Source organism: Stegostoma tigrinum, chromosome 10 (assembly GCF_030684315.1).
Source record: "Stegostoma tigrinum isolate sSteTig4 chromosome 10, sSteTig4.hap1, whole genome shotgun sequence".
Classification (NCBI taxonomy): domain Eukaryota; kingdom Metazoa; phylum Chordata; class Chondrichthyes; order Orectolobiformes; family Stegostomatidae; genus Stegostoma; species Stegostoma tigrinum.
In genome coordinates, this window is record NC_081363.1 from 68,879,379 (window position 1) to 68,892,882 (window position 13,504).

Here is a 13,504-nt window from a genome sequence, read left to right on the forward strand (position 1 = left end):
TCTTCCTATCTACCTCTCTCTATGTCCCTCAAAATTTTACACACTTCAGGTGATTCCCCCAGCCTTTTTTGCTGTAAGGAAAATAACCCCACCCTATCTAATATCTCTTCATGGCTGAAAAACCCAACCCTGGGCAAATCCTGGTAAATCTTCTCAAGTGCAGTCACATCCTTCCTGCAGTGTCACAACCAAAACTGGTGTAACTGTTAGTATAAATTTCCATCACAAGCTTCTGCTGCTGTATTCAATGCCTTGACTAGTAAAGGCAGGTATGCCAAATACTTTCTTAACACTCGCAACAATCTCTAGCCAGAAGTGCCAAGTGGATGATCCATCTCAGCTTCCTCCAGTGTTCCCAAGCATTACAGATACTAGTCTTCAGCCAATTCGATTCACTCCGCGTGATACCGAGAATGGAAATGGAGCATGAGTTAGTCCGGTTGATCATGCACTCCATGTAATTCTATGTAAAGAAAAACCAGCTACAGCAAAAATTTCTCATATGTCAAAAGGCAGACAAGAAATGCTGAAAAGCTAACCAGCTAACAGAGTAGAAGAATCCAGCAACTGATATTAATGGAGTGGGTTAGCCCTTTAAATAGTGGTACAGAAGAGTCCTTCCTTCTATTGGCATCAAGTTGTTGTTGGATAAATTTACAAATAAGATCTTGAGGTGTCCAATGTCAGAAAAGAATTCTATAATAACCCTCAAAACCTTATTTAAACACTTTAGTCATTATTTAACAATCTTCAGTCGTGTAACCATGAAGCAGCCTGATTTAATTTAGCATAAAGTACATAATGAGAGGCTGCATGCCACCTGCCATATTGGATTCTTAAGCACCCATTGTCCACGATGGGATAGCCATTGTCTTTTCATGGATAGTGTTGAGGTACTGGTTTAAAACAAAAATTACTTATATTAAATATTTACATGTTATATTGTTTTGCATTGGAAATAGTCACTATCGGTTGACAATACATTAAAAAAAACAGGCATGTATCAGTAAGTATAAACACACTTGGGAAATTTTATGAATTGAGAAATGAGAGATATTTTTGATTCCAATGAGTGTGATTTTCTTTCCATTTTAATGAAAGTGGAATGCAAAGCTTTCATTCAGCTGAATTTCCATTCAGTTCATTTTTATTTTTAATTGATCCCTAGAAATTCTATCATGCATGCTGTTGAAATTGCTTTGATTTATATCAGAAAACAAATATTTCCTGGATTGAGAGTATCTGATTCAAGAAAAGAATTAAGAATATCTATCACCCAAGCGATCTCCATCAAATCTCAGAACTTCAAGATAGAATTGAAAATGATGGTCGAGTCAAGAGGGACAGCAAAAATGAATGAAATGTTTTTGGGCTTGTCTTATACATTATGCATGTAATGGAGAGAGAGATGTGGCATAGTGCCAAGTAAAAATCTATTAATTATGGTAATAACATGGGAAAATAAAAACACAATACCATGGATGTTGGATACATGAAATGAAAACCAAAAGTGCTGGAAACACTCATCAAGCGACTGACAATCGTTCCCCTTCACTATACTGAGGAATCCCATAAAACATAGGAGTTGAAGTAATGCCATTCGGCCCATCAAGTCCACTCCGCCATTTAAATCATGGCTGATGGGCATTTCAACTCCACTTCCCTACACTCTCCCCATAGCCCTTGGTTCCTTCTGAGATCAAGAATTTGTCAATCTCTGCCTTGAAGGCATCCAACGTTCCGGCCTCCACTGCACTCCGTGGCAATGAATTCCACAAGCCCACCACTCTCTGGCTGAAGAAATGTCATCTCATTTCAGTTTTAAATTTACCCCCTCTAATTTTAAGGCTGGGCCCATGGGTCCTAGTCTCCCCGCCTAACGGAAACAACTTCCTAGCGTCCACCCCTTCTAAGCCATACATTATCTTGTAAGTTTCTATTAGATCTCCCCTTAACCTTCTAAACTCTAATGAGTACAATCCCAGGATCCTTAGCTGTTCATCATACGTTAAACCTACCATTCCAGGGATCATCCGTGTGAATTTCCGCTGGACACGCTCCAGGGCTAGTATGTCCTTCCTGAGGTGTGGGGCCCAAAATTGGACACAGTATTCTAAATGGGACCTAACTAAAGCTTTATAAAGCCTCAGAAGGACATCACTGCTTTTATATTCCAACCCTCTTGAGATAAACAACAACATTACATTCGCTTTCTTAATTACGGACTCTACCTGCAAGTTAACCTTTAGAGAATCCTGGACCAACACTCCCAGATCCCTTTGTACTTCTGTTTTGCGAATTTTCTCACCATTTAGAAAATAGTCCATGCCTGTATTCTTTTTTCCAAAGTGCAAAACCTCACATTTACTCACATTGAATTTCATCAGCCATTTCCTGGGCCACTCTCCTAAACTGTTGAAATCTTTCTTCAGCTTCCCCACCTCCTCAGTACTACCTGCCTGTCCACCTATCTTCATATCATCAGCAAACTTTGCCAGAATGCCCCCAGTCCCTTCACCCAGATCATTAATATATAAGGTGAACAGCTGCGGCCCCAACACTGAACCCTGCGGGACACCACTCATCACCGGTTGCCATTCTGAAAAAGAGCCTTTTATCTCAACTCTCTGCCTTCTGTCAAACAGCCAATCCTCAATCCAAGCCAGTAGCTCACCTCAAACACCATGGGCCCTCACTTTACTCATTTAGCTATGTCACATGCAGAGTGTTTGCAGTCTAAGCTGCTGCCACACAGTGTGTAACACTGAAGTAGCACAATACCATACACTAATATGTCCACTCGCTGATTGCTCAGAGCAAGTAAACGTGACAAGTTGCCTGAATAAAAGCAAAATATTGCAGATGCTGAAAATCAGAATATGGAGAAAATGCTGGAGAAAGTCAGTCTGGCAGCATCTATGAAAGAGTGACTGAGTCCAATATGACTCTTTGGAGCTAAAGATATATTGAAATGTTGCAGAGATAGTAGGAACTGCCGATGCTGGGTAATCTAAGATTTCTGAAGAAGAGTCTCAGCCCAAAACGTCAGCCTTCCTGCTCCTCTAACGCTACTTGGCCTGCTGTGTTCATCCAGCTCGACACCTTGTTATCTCGATATTTTGGTAAGTGCTTCAATGCAGATAAGCAGAATGATAAAGATTAATCAGTGTGAAACTGTGTTTATACCAATGTTTAGTGATAAAAGTAAGCAAATGCTTCAAGTGATGTACGGCTGCCATTACTGGCACATTTCATTTCGACAGATTTCTTTTCCAATTCCAAAGTCTCCACTACTTGGGAATGACTGTAAGGGGAGCATTTCTGATGTTAAGATATAGGTACAGGAAAACTGAGGATGCTAAAACATCCAAATCAGTACCAGTTTCCCATTAAGATGAACGAGGGCTTTATTTAAATTTTAATATTCTTTGAAATGAAACCAATTGTCCTTTAAGCTGATGAATGGGCTGGACAGCCAAGGGGCAGGTAACAATATTGACACCCAGGTTTCATTAAAGATTTTTTTAAAAATTAACAAGTGTAGATTTTTAAAAAAATTAATGTGTGGATTTTTTCACATGGAAAATAGATCATTAAACACTTAGAATAAAATGCTTTAGTCAGAATTGACCTCTTTGAAATTTAGCTGGACAGATAAACAACCTGATCAGATATAGACAACATAAGTGAAAAATACAAAAGTGCAGCATAATCAAAATTAAAGTTCCTTCAGTACAAACTTCAACTGCTAGAATTTAAATGAAAACTTCATTTTTATTTAGCACAGCAACATATTCATTATTCTTGACAGTACTTTATTTACAAAATGTAAGTCTGCCATGTGTTCTTAAAACATATGAAACATAATATGTGCATCATCTGAGAGAAATTAACAAATCATAAGTATCGCTTTTTCAAATTTATCCTAAATACAGCTTGCAGATATGTGACTGTTTGCAACTTCAGGGGAAGGCCTTCACCTGTCTACTCCAGCGTGACAATTTTTTAGACTAGTAAAAATAACACTTCAGAAAGAAGATCACTGATGATAAATGTTATCCCTAATACTGTGGCCTGGATTTTCATGGAGTGGTAATGATGCCACAGCCCCTTAAAAATGGCAGGCAAGACCCCATTCAGGGATTCCTGCCTCCATTTCTAGTGCTCCCAGTTTTTAATAAGGGTGCAGTATTCCTGCATTCCTAACTTGGCCTCGTGTCCATTGTGAGCACAAATACCTCCTAGACCCCACAATTTTCATAGAATCTTGATCAATTACTCCGTAACTTGTGGGAACGTTTTGAAGGTAAGATCAAACATTCTTACCCATGCCCTCCATTTCAACCCAATGCCAATTCGTATCTTATGCCTCCATGCTAGGTTATGGACGCCGTATCTATTCACCCAATAAATATTATGTAAAAAGACAATTAACAATAACACAGAGATAATGGGAACTGCAGATGCTGGAGATTCCAAGATAATAAAATGTGAGGCTGGATGAACACAGCAGGCCAAGCAGCATCTCAGGAGCACAAAAGCTGACGTTTCGGGCCTAGACCCTTCATCAGAGACTCTCTGATGAAGGGTCTAGGCCCGAAACGTCAGCTTTTGTGCTCCTGAGATGCTGCTTGGCCTGCTGTGTTCATCCAGCCTCACATTTTATTATCTAACAATAACACATGTGGAACTGCTCAAAGTAAAAAAAGACATCAACTGAGCTTCAAAAAACCTGCTGTTCATAAAATGGTATAAAAATGTCAACCAGATATCAATGAGAGGTTTCAGGAATGTTACACCTCCTAATCTTGTGAAAATAAGTATTGAGACATTGACAAACGGGTGGCATGGTGGCTCAGTGGTTAGCACTGCTACCTTATACCACCAGGAACCTGGGCTTGATTTCACTCTCAGACCGTATGTGTAGAGTTTGCACCTTCTCCCCGTGTCTGCATGGGTTTCCTCTGGGTGCTCCAGTTTCCTCCCACTGTCCAAAGATGTACAGGTTAGATGGATTGGCCATGTTAAGTTGCCCTGGAGTGTCCAGGGATGTGTGGATGATCATTGCAAATGCAGGATTTTGGGAATAAGATGGTGGGATGTTCGTTGGAGATTTGGTGAAGACTCTACGAGGTGAATAACCAAGGCAGATCAAATGAGACATGAAATTTAGTGGTACAAGCTTGGTAAAAAAACAAAAATCTTACCCTGTGATTCTCGGTTGTTCAGTGATCTCTTGTGTGACACTGGGCCAGACATTTGATTTGGTTGTGGGATGTACACTGCAGTTGGGCAGGCATGGAGTTGAATGTCACTAGGCTATATTCCAGTTTACCACACCATCCCAAATCCGAGCCATTTTCAAACTCAACTTATGGAAAGGAACGACTGATAGTTACAGGGCCATTCCTGGACTGTGTGGAAGCTTCATGGCAGGGTATTAGAGGCTGCAGCAATCATACATGGGGCATGTCCCTTATGCCAATCTCCCCAACCTGACAGCTTGCTCCACGACCCAGAAATAGTTTCTGGGTCATGACTGTCATCATTGATCCTCCCATGGAAGAGCTATCCCTCCAGAATTAATCCACAGGACAATGAGCCCATCCCTGCCATCAATTGGCCAGATACTGGGTATGTGTGTCTGAAACAAACAATGTGGAATAAGGACCCAAAACCAGCATTGAAAAAACCCGACAATCCACTTTACAAGGTTGCCATAAAACAAACATCAAATAGAATCTTGTCAGTCAATCTGATCTTATCCAATTACACTAACACAATCAGCAAATTCTCTAGCAATCAAAAAATCTCCAGTAAAATTCTGATTTACTAAGAAATAAAACTTTTTAAAAACATGCACAGATGTGAACGTGAGCTGCAATTTAAACAGGAATCTTATCAGCCATGAATTTAAACTTGACAACTTGCTAGAATTTCTGTTAAAGAGTAAACAGACTCAAAGCATTAACTCTGCTTTCTTCCCACAGAGGCTGCCAGGCTTGCTGAGTTTCTCGACCAATTTCTGTTTTTGTTTCAGATCTCAGGCAAGCAACATTTCTTTGTTTTATTGATACACAAAAGGATGGATCCGAGTCCCAAGTTCCCTTCCTTAATTCACCTCATCCACTTAGTGCATTTGGAATTCTTCTTTCTTTGTGTCTTGTAATTTATTTCTGGTACTACATTGCCATTCCAGAGTTGGCAGGTGGAGAAACTTGCCTGACAATTTACCTGAGACCAAAGGTTCCCAAATAAAGCAAAGAGACTGGTACTGGAAGAAGTGAAAATGCTGACAATTTGCCATTTGTAGAAGCACCATTAGCACAAACAAGAAAGACCCCATTTCTCCACCTCCAAAGTGTTGCTGTGATAGTGACAATCAACCCATTTCTTAGAAGGGCTCCATTTTGAAACAAAACTTTTGTCTCCTACAGACTTATGTTAATATTTGCCTTGGCTTCAGATACTTGAAACTGCTTTTTTTGGAAATATTTATCTTTGAACTGCTTGTCACTTGCTACATATTTAGAAAGAACCAAAAAAGCACACTGCAACAGCATAAACAGAAAATCAACCAGTTTTAAACAGATCTATATTTTTAGAACAGAAATAAAACTAATTTCACCTAAGCACACAATATTAAATAAATGAAACATAAGTGGGATATTCTTGCTATGAATGCAAGAATTTAAATCTAGTCTGTTTTATTAAACTGTCACATAAGGAATATTTGAGCAGTAACCTTCAACAAAGAGAGTGGCATTGCATTAACGTTAACAAAAATTTCTTGTGAGACAGACTATTGTCAATCAATTTAAAATTGTGCTTTGGGACTTCCTCAAATGTTTCACCTTTCCCTTACATAAGTCCAATGACGTTCCACTTTTAGGGAGGTCTGGGAAGTTCGCCAGAGGAGCTGAATTTTTACAATAAAAACAAGATATACGCTTTAAAATATGTGAAGTGTACTCATTTAAATGTACATTTATACAAATAGGTATGTCATCAAAGGAAGTGATGCAATATTATGTCCACAAATCTGAAATCAAACTATAAAATGGTTCTAACGTAAAACAATATTAATTGATTCATCTTGGAAGTGCGACTTGCAAAGATATAATATCAGGACAATAATTTCCTTTAATACCACATCCATGATGTTTATGGCAAGGACATGGAGCTCTACGTGGCTGTAACTGTAATGCAAATCATAAATACACAGAAGGTAACAAACAAACACATTCATGCTGCTAAACTGGCTAAAATTTCTGCCAGTCAACGTTTCAAGCCAATAAAAAAGGATAAAAATATTTTTACATTATAAACAATTAACTTAACAACTTGAAATGTAGAGCACATACATTTGTTTCACATTATTTATAGCAAAAATACTGACCACATAACATTATGACAATGACATTATGGAAATTTTTATACCAAAAATGCAATACACTAACTAGATTGATGAAAAACTTGAGTTTTTTCATAAAACATAACACTGTAATACTGTAATGTTTTGAAAAATAATTTAAATAATTCAGCGGCTCAAGATAGTTCAATCTGCATCCTTCTTTTGGTTACAATAAGAGGTCACATACCAGACAGACACAGCACTTTACAGAACAATTTGTAGTCAAGTTGGTCTGTCTGAAATGGTGCCTCAAAACAGAAAGGTGATGGCTTTGCAGTGCATCAACAAAACTATAATTTTAGGATAAAGAAAACTGGAGGCATCTTGAAGAAAATACATTTGCATGGCTGTGTGGACAGTGCAGGGGAATGATACTGACCAGCACAGATTGCTCTGTCGACAGCAAACATGGTCTCCTTAGGATGAATGAACTTTTCTGTGCTTTTACCATCACCCTATGACTGGGTACAGTACTGTGTTGATTATGCTATTGGACTAGTACTCTAGAGCTTACAGTAATAATACAGCTAGTGTGGGTTCAAATATCAGCCTGGTAATTTGAAAGTTTAAGTTCAGTTTCAAATAAAGCTAGAAATAAAAGAGTGGCATTAATAAAAGTGACCCTGAAGCTGCTGGATTGTCACAAAAATCGTAATAGCAATGTCTTTCTGGAAGGAAACATTGCATTCTAGTCAAACCTTTGAGTGACTGCTAGTCACTCGGTTGCAGCAAACCACTTAAGAGGTATGTTCACCACCATCTATGCAGGGCAATGTGAAATGGGTGATAAATGCCCTTGATACCCACATTCAGGAAATGAAATTTAAAAACTGCTGTAAAGTATTGAATGGTGAGAGAGTCGCAAATGCTGCCCTCACATGAACATTTAAAATCTATTTTAAATTCTTACAAATGGGGTCTCTGTATCATTATGGGTGTGTCAGTGATGATATGATGACAGTTAGCAGGAGAAGGATAGGGAAAACCATCAAATAAAATGCATGTGCAAATTACCCAGAATTCAAAAAAGTTGCTGTTTCCCCCACATTGTCACAATAAATGAGACTAAACATTAGTTTAAAAAAAGTTTAAGCAATCCTCTATAAATTGTGTAAGAAAATAAACATTTTTCAAACACTTAGTAGTTCATTCACTTTTGAAGTGTAACAGTTTAAACTAGAGTACCATCCACTCATTCTTTCATATTAAAATATGAATCATGTGCACAATTTTGAAGGTATGGTGAAGAGGATTCTTCAGCTGAAACAGAACAAAAACCTTAGAGACAAATCCTTCTAATAAGAATGCTCAGGAATGTTGTTTTCCATTGAAAGAAGTATCTGCTATGAACCTTGTCCTTTCTTTACATATGATTACTTTGTCAGACAATACAGTACAATGGCACTCTGTGCTGTGGTGTTCCAGGGCACTGTGCTTCCAGGGCACCAGCTAGATTCATTCATAAGACTAAGTGTCCACTTTCGGAAAGATGCTGACTTTATTATTTCGACTTATTTTCCATTCTGTTCTGAACTTTGGTTGCTTTTCAGTCGTTTGGATCAGTTCCTCCGGTGTGTTGCCCAAGGGAGGCAGCAGTCTTTTCTTGCTGTTCCGTGTCTCAGAAAGCCACTGTGGGGGCAGTTCGAAGGGGCCGAAGCCAAACTGCAATGCATACTTGTCAGAGGTTGCATCTGACTCTGGAGGTGGTGCAGCCACCGCTCCAGCTGTTGTAGGGGAGTCATTGGTAGTAGTGTGTGCAGTAAACTTTTCCACGAGGGTCTGTTCAACTTCCAAACCGGAGGTGGCTATCACATCTTTCTGCCGGCACTCTGTCGACCCAAGTGACTTAATCTCGTTTTCGTCATCCTCCTCGGAGGGTTTGAAGATCTGCTGCTGCCCAATGTGGAACATCTCCAGCAGCTGACTACCTGAACGGACACCAGGTTCAAGAGAGGCGTCTGTCAGGCCACCAGAGCTGACAATGTTGCGTCTACTGTACCTGCGGTGGAGCTGAACCACAGTGCCCACCAAACATTTCCGAACACACTTGTTCACAGTCAGAAAGAGTAATGGGTTAGTCAGTAGGGACACCTTTGGCAACCAAACCGCGGTAAGCATCAAGAAGACAGAGATGTCAGCAATGTTGAGAATGGTTCTATAAATCACAAAAACCACATAAGGAACACTGCAAACAATGAAGATCAGCACCATTGAGAGAAGCATGGCATGCAGTTCAGCTTCCCGCTGGGAAACATATGGTATGGAAATTGTGTTTTGTGGAGTTCGTAATGCAGCAATAATTACTTTCTTCTTCTGGCTGGCACTGAGAGCTCTCCGGATCAGAATCATAAACAAGAACACCACGGCTATGGGCAGGATCACTGTGGTGATGTTATATACAATTACATAAGCCAAGTGTCCTAGGGAATAGCTCCATGAGCTACTGCATGTAGACATGGCGTAGATATCTGAGACATTGGTCACTGCAAAAACTGGAACACTTGCCAAAACTGCATGAATCCAAATGTAGATCACCAAATCCCGGGACTTTGTCTCTGTAATCTTCCTTTCTAAAGGATACAAGACAGAGTAATACCTGTAATTGAAACAAAACGACAATGAATGAATGCATTAATCTCTCCATTGCTTTCACTGTCTTTATACTGACGTGCAGTAAAGGTCTTCCTACATTTCAAACCCTTTTAGCATCACCTGTAATTATAAAATTTAGAGATCTGACATCATCATTTTCCACTGCACTACTATCTTGATAATTTATTGGCCGTTACAATGAGCTGCCAACTTTACAACAATTCCTCAGCTCACTAATGCAACTATTTGTTATAATTACTTCTAATTAGCTGATTCCTGTCAAGAAATTCACTTTCTAGCTGATCGTCTGAATCACACCTACCAGATTTATATTTGGCAGAATCGAAACCCTTACCTTCTAATGAATGAATTAGCAAGTCAAAGAAGTCCCTGTCAGCATTCCCCAATACAATTTGGCTTCTGCTCGAGGCTTTTTTTGTTCTGATCAAATTGTTCACTTTCAAAAATTTTTTAAAACCCAAACAATGTCCCATGTGAAAATACATAGTTTTACTTTGAGTCTATTGGTGGAAAGTTGAATGCACAGGAGCACAGTGACAAGAATTGGATCATTTAATTCCTCAACCCAGTAAGAGTCATACAATCATAGAGCTTGTACAGCATGGAAACAGACGGTTCGGTCCAACTTGTCCACGCCAAACAGATATCCTAAATGCATCTAGTCCCATTTGCCAGCTTTTGCCCATAAATCTCTAAACCCTTCCTATTCATGTACCTATCCCAATGCCTTTTGAATGTTGTAATTGTACCAGCCTCTGCCATTTCCTCTGGCATCTCATTCCAAACACACAGCACCCTCTGCATGAAAAAAGTTACCCATTAGATCCTTATTAAATCTTTCCCCTCTCACTCTAAAACTAGGCCCTCTGGGTTTGGACTCCCCCATCCTGGGGAAAAGACCTTGGCTAATTCTCCCTGTATTCCACGTGATCTAACCAGTCTACCAAGTGGAACCTTGTCGAACGCCTTGCTGAAGTCCACAAAGATCATATCCACTGCTCTGCCTTCATCAATTATCTTTGTTACTTCTTCAAAAAACTCAATCAAGTTAGTGAGACATGATTTCTGATGCACAAAATCTTGTTGACTATCCCTAATCACTCCGTGTCTTTCCAATACATGTAAATCCTAACCCTCCATGCAGTGAGATTAAACTTGTTCACTGCTCTCTTAGCTAACCAGCTGCTTTGGATCCATATCCTATTATGCTGTTGTTTGGCAAAAATTCATCAATCACAGATTTGAAATTATCAGTTGACAGTGTAATTATTAATTCTTGTAAAGAATTCCACACTTTTCACAGACTCTATATGAAGAAGTGATTTGAAAGGCTGCCCAATGCTACTTAAGAATAAAGTTTCCATCAATCTCAAAACTTCCTTTCTAAACCTCCCTAAAAAAAACCTCAATTCATTCACTGCAAGCTGTGACGCAAGTATTTTATATTCATTCATGGAAATTGAGCATCAATGGCGAGGCCAGCATTCATTGCTCATCCCTAAAGGTCCTTGAGATGATACGTTTAGTCATGTCTCCTCTTAACATAATCATTGACGGCCTGATAACCGTCTTGTGACCCTGAGCAGTGCTCTTACCTGGGTCAATATAGAATCATATAGCAAAATTGTTTAGTGACCTGAGTTATGGTGGGCTATGGTGAGAATTCACGTAAGTTCAGCAAGGCTTGTCTCAATTTTGGGAACAACTCACTGCAACTTTCAACTAGCTTTGGCATCAAGCCGAGATTCCAGTTAAGCAGCAGCAAGATGACTATTACAGGTAATTATTGTTTGTTAACAGCCTTATTGACTGCACATAAAAGCAAAATACTGTGCATGCCAGAAATCTCAAATAAAAATCTCAAATTCTCACCATAGCCCACCATAGCTCAGGTCACGAAACAATTTTGCTGTATGATTCTATATTGATCCAGGTAAGAGCACTGCTCAGGGTCACAAATAAGAACAGAGAGGAACTCAGCAGGTCTGGCAATATCTATACAGAGAAAAACGGAGTTAATGTTTCAAGTCTGATATGATTCTTGCTCAGAAGCCCAGCATTTTGGGTTTTTATTTATTGCACACCCTGCCTCATTAATACGTTGCATCCTAACTTAGCAACTGCTGCGAGCAAACAAGATGTCAAGAATTCTGAACATGAAAATCACAGCAGATACCTGCTGACCTCAGCTGACTGCTGGCTGTGTTGGTCACCACTCAACAGCTTCTCAGGGCACCCTCCACGGACACAGGCCACAGACATCAGAATCTGACATGTGCCAACCTCTAAGGACTCCATGGCACATCGCTAACCCATTTACAGGACTCTTCTACACTTCAATCCTGAGCCCCGGGCTGCACTGGCAACTATGATTGTAATGATGAAGCAAGGACTGGTCCATGCCACATTTGTGGGCGCCTCCCTCACTCTCTCAGCACTCACTCATTTTGAATCTACTTGGATGTTCTCAGCACTCCTACTCTTCTTTACCTTTTTGAGCCTTGCTCCTCAGTCGGATACCAGACTCATGGTAAAAGTACATTGTTTTGATATTTAGCACAGACACAAAGCTAGGAAGCTTGTCATAGTTATCAGCAGTCCACAGTTAAATTAAGGCAAATAGCTTTGTTTCCTGGGGTCCAGGCGGTAGTAAGTCAAGGACAGCCTCTGATATCAGTCCAGGGCTTGGACTCAATCAGTCAGCTGCTTAGAGTTAGGGCCAATGAAACCAATGTCAGACAGCCCACCACCCGTCTCAATTCTATCTGCTCTATTAGAAGCTGCTTTCCCCCTGGAATGAAAGAGAGACAGACATGAAAAGAGATCAAAATGGGCAGCATAGCTGTTGTGTATGGTGCATGTGGACAGTAGGCAGTGTGAAGAGGATGCCAAGGGTTGGGGTGGGTGGGAGGAATTGGGGAAATGGTGCAGGCAATAGTGAGAGTGGCTGAGCATGAGGTGGATATGGTGGCAGAGATAGAGTGAGTGCATGTAAGCGCAAAGAAGATGATGGCACTCACACTGGCAGAGTGGGCAAGGTCATTGACCTTCTTTCTACACTGCTGTGCATCCCTTCAGACAGCTGAGACAGCACTGACCAAGGTGGGAACATCAGACCAACCAGGCTGGCGCAGTCCTGTGTTGAGGCCTCCCCTGCTGGTCCTGGGAGGAAGGCGAGTCCCATCTCTGTCCATTCAGCAAGAGGTCCACACCCCTGCCTGCAAAGCAAGGTGCCAATTTCTCCTTTTCCGCCGTACCTGTGGCCAATGTCTGCAACTGTTCAGAACACAAAATAGCTTCCAACTGACAGTGCTTATCTGGGTGCACAGTGGTGTTTTGAAGATAATGCTGGCAGCAGGGATGCAAATCCATTCCAGGGTAAGCTAATAATGACAAGCTGTACCAGGTGATAGAATTGGGTGAGTCTCAGACAACAGGGATGCCATCGAGATGGAGGGGTTAGCTAATGAGATGAGG

At 40.3% G+C, this 13,504-nt stretch overlaps 1 protein-coding gene across 1 annotated transcript in view; it reads right to left on the minus strand.

The window, feature by feature from the left end:
* Positions 1 to 4,639: 4,639 nt before the first annotated feature.
* Positions 4,640 to 13,504, minus strand: part of gpr176 (G protein-coupled receptor 176) — a 50,688-nt gene continuing 41,823 nt past the window's right edge. Inside the window, exon 3 of the mRNA XM_048537100.2 lies at positions 4,640 to 10,010. Within this exon, the coding sequence (XP_048393057.1) occupies positions 8,882 to 10,010 (1,129 nt within the window). The 3' untranslated portion in view covers positions 4,640 to 8,881. The remainder of the gene's footprint in view (positions 10,011 to 13,504) is intronic.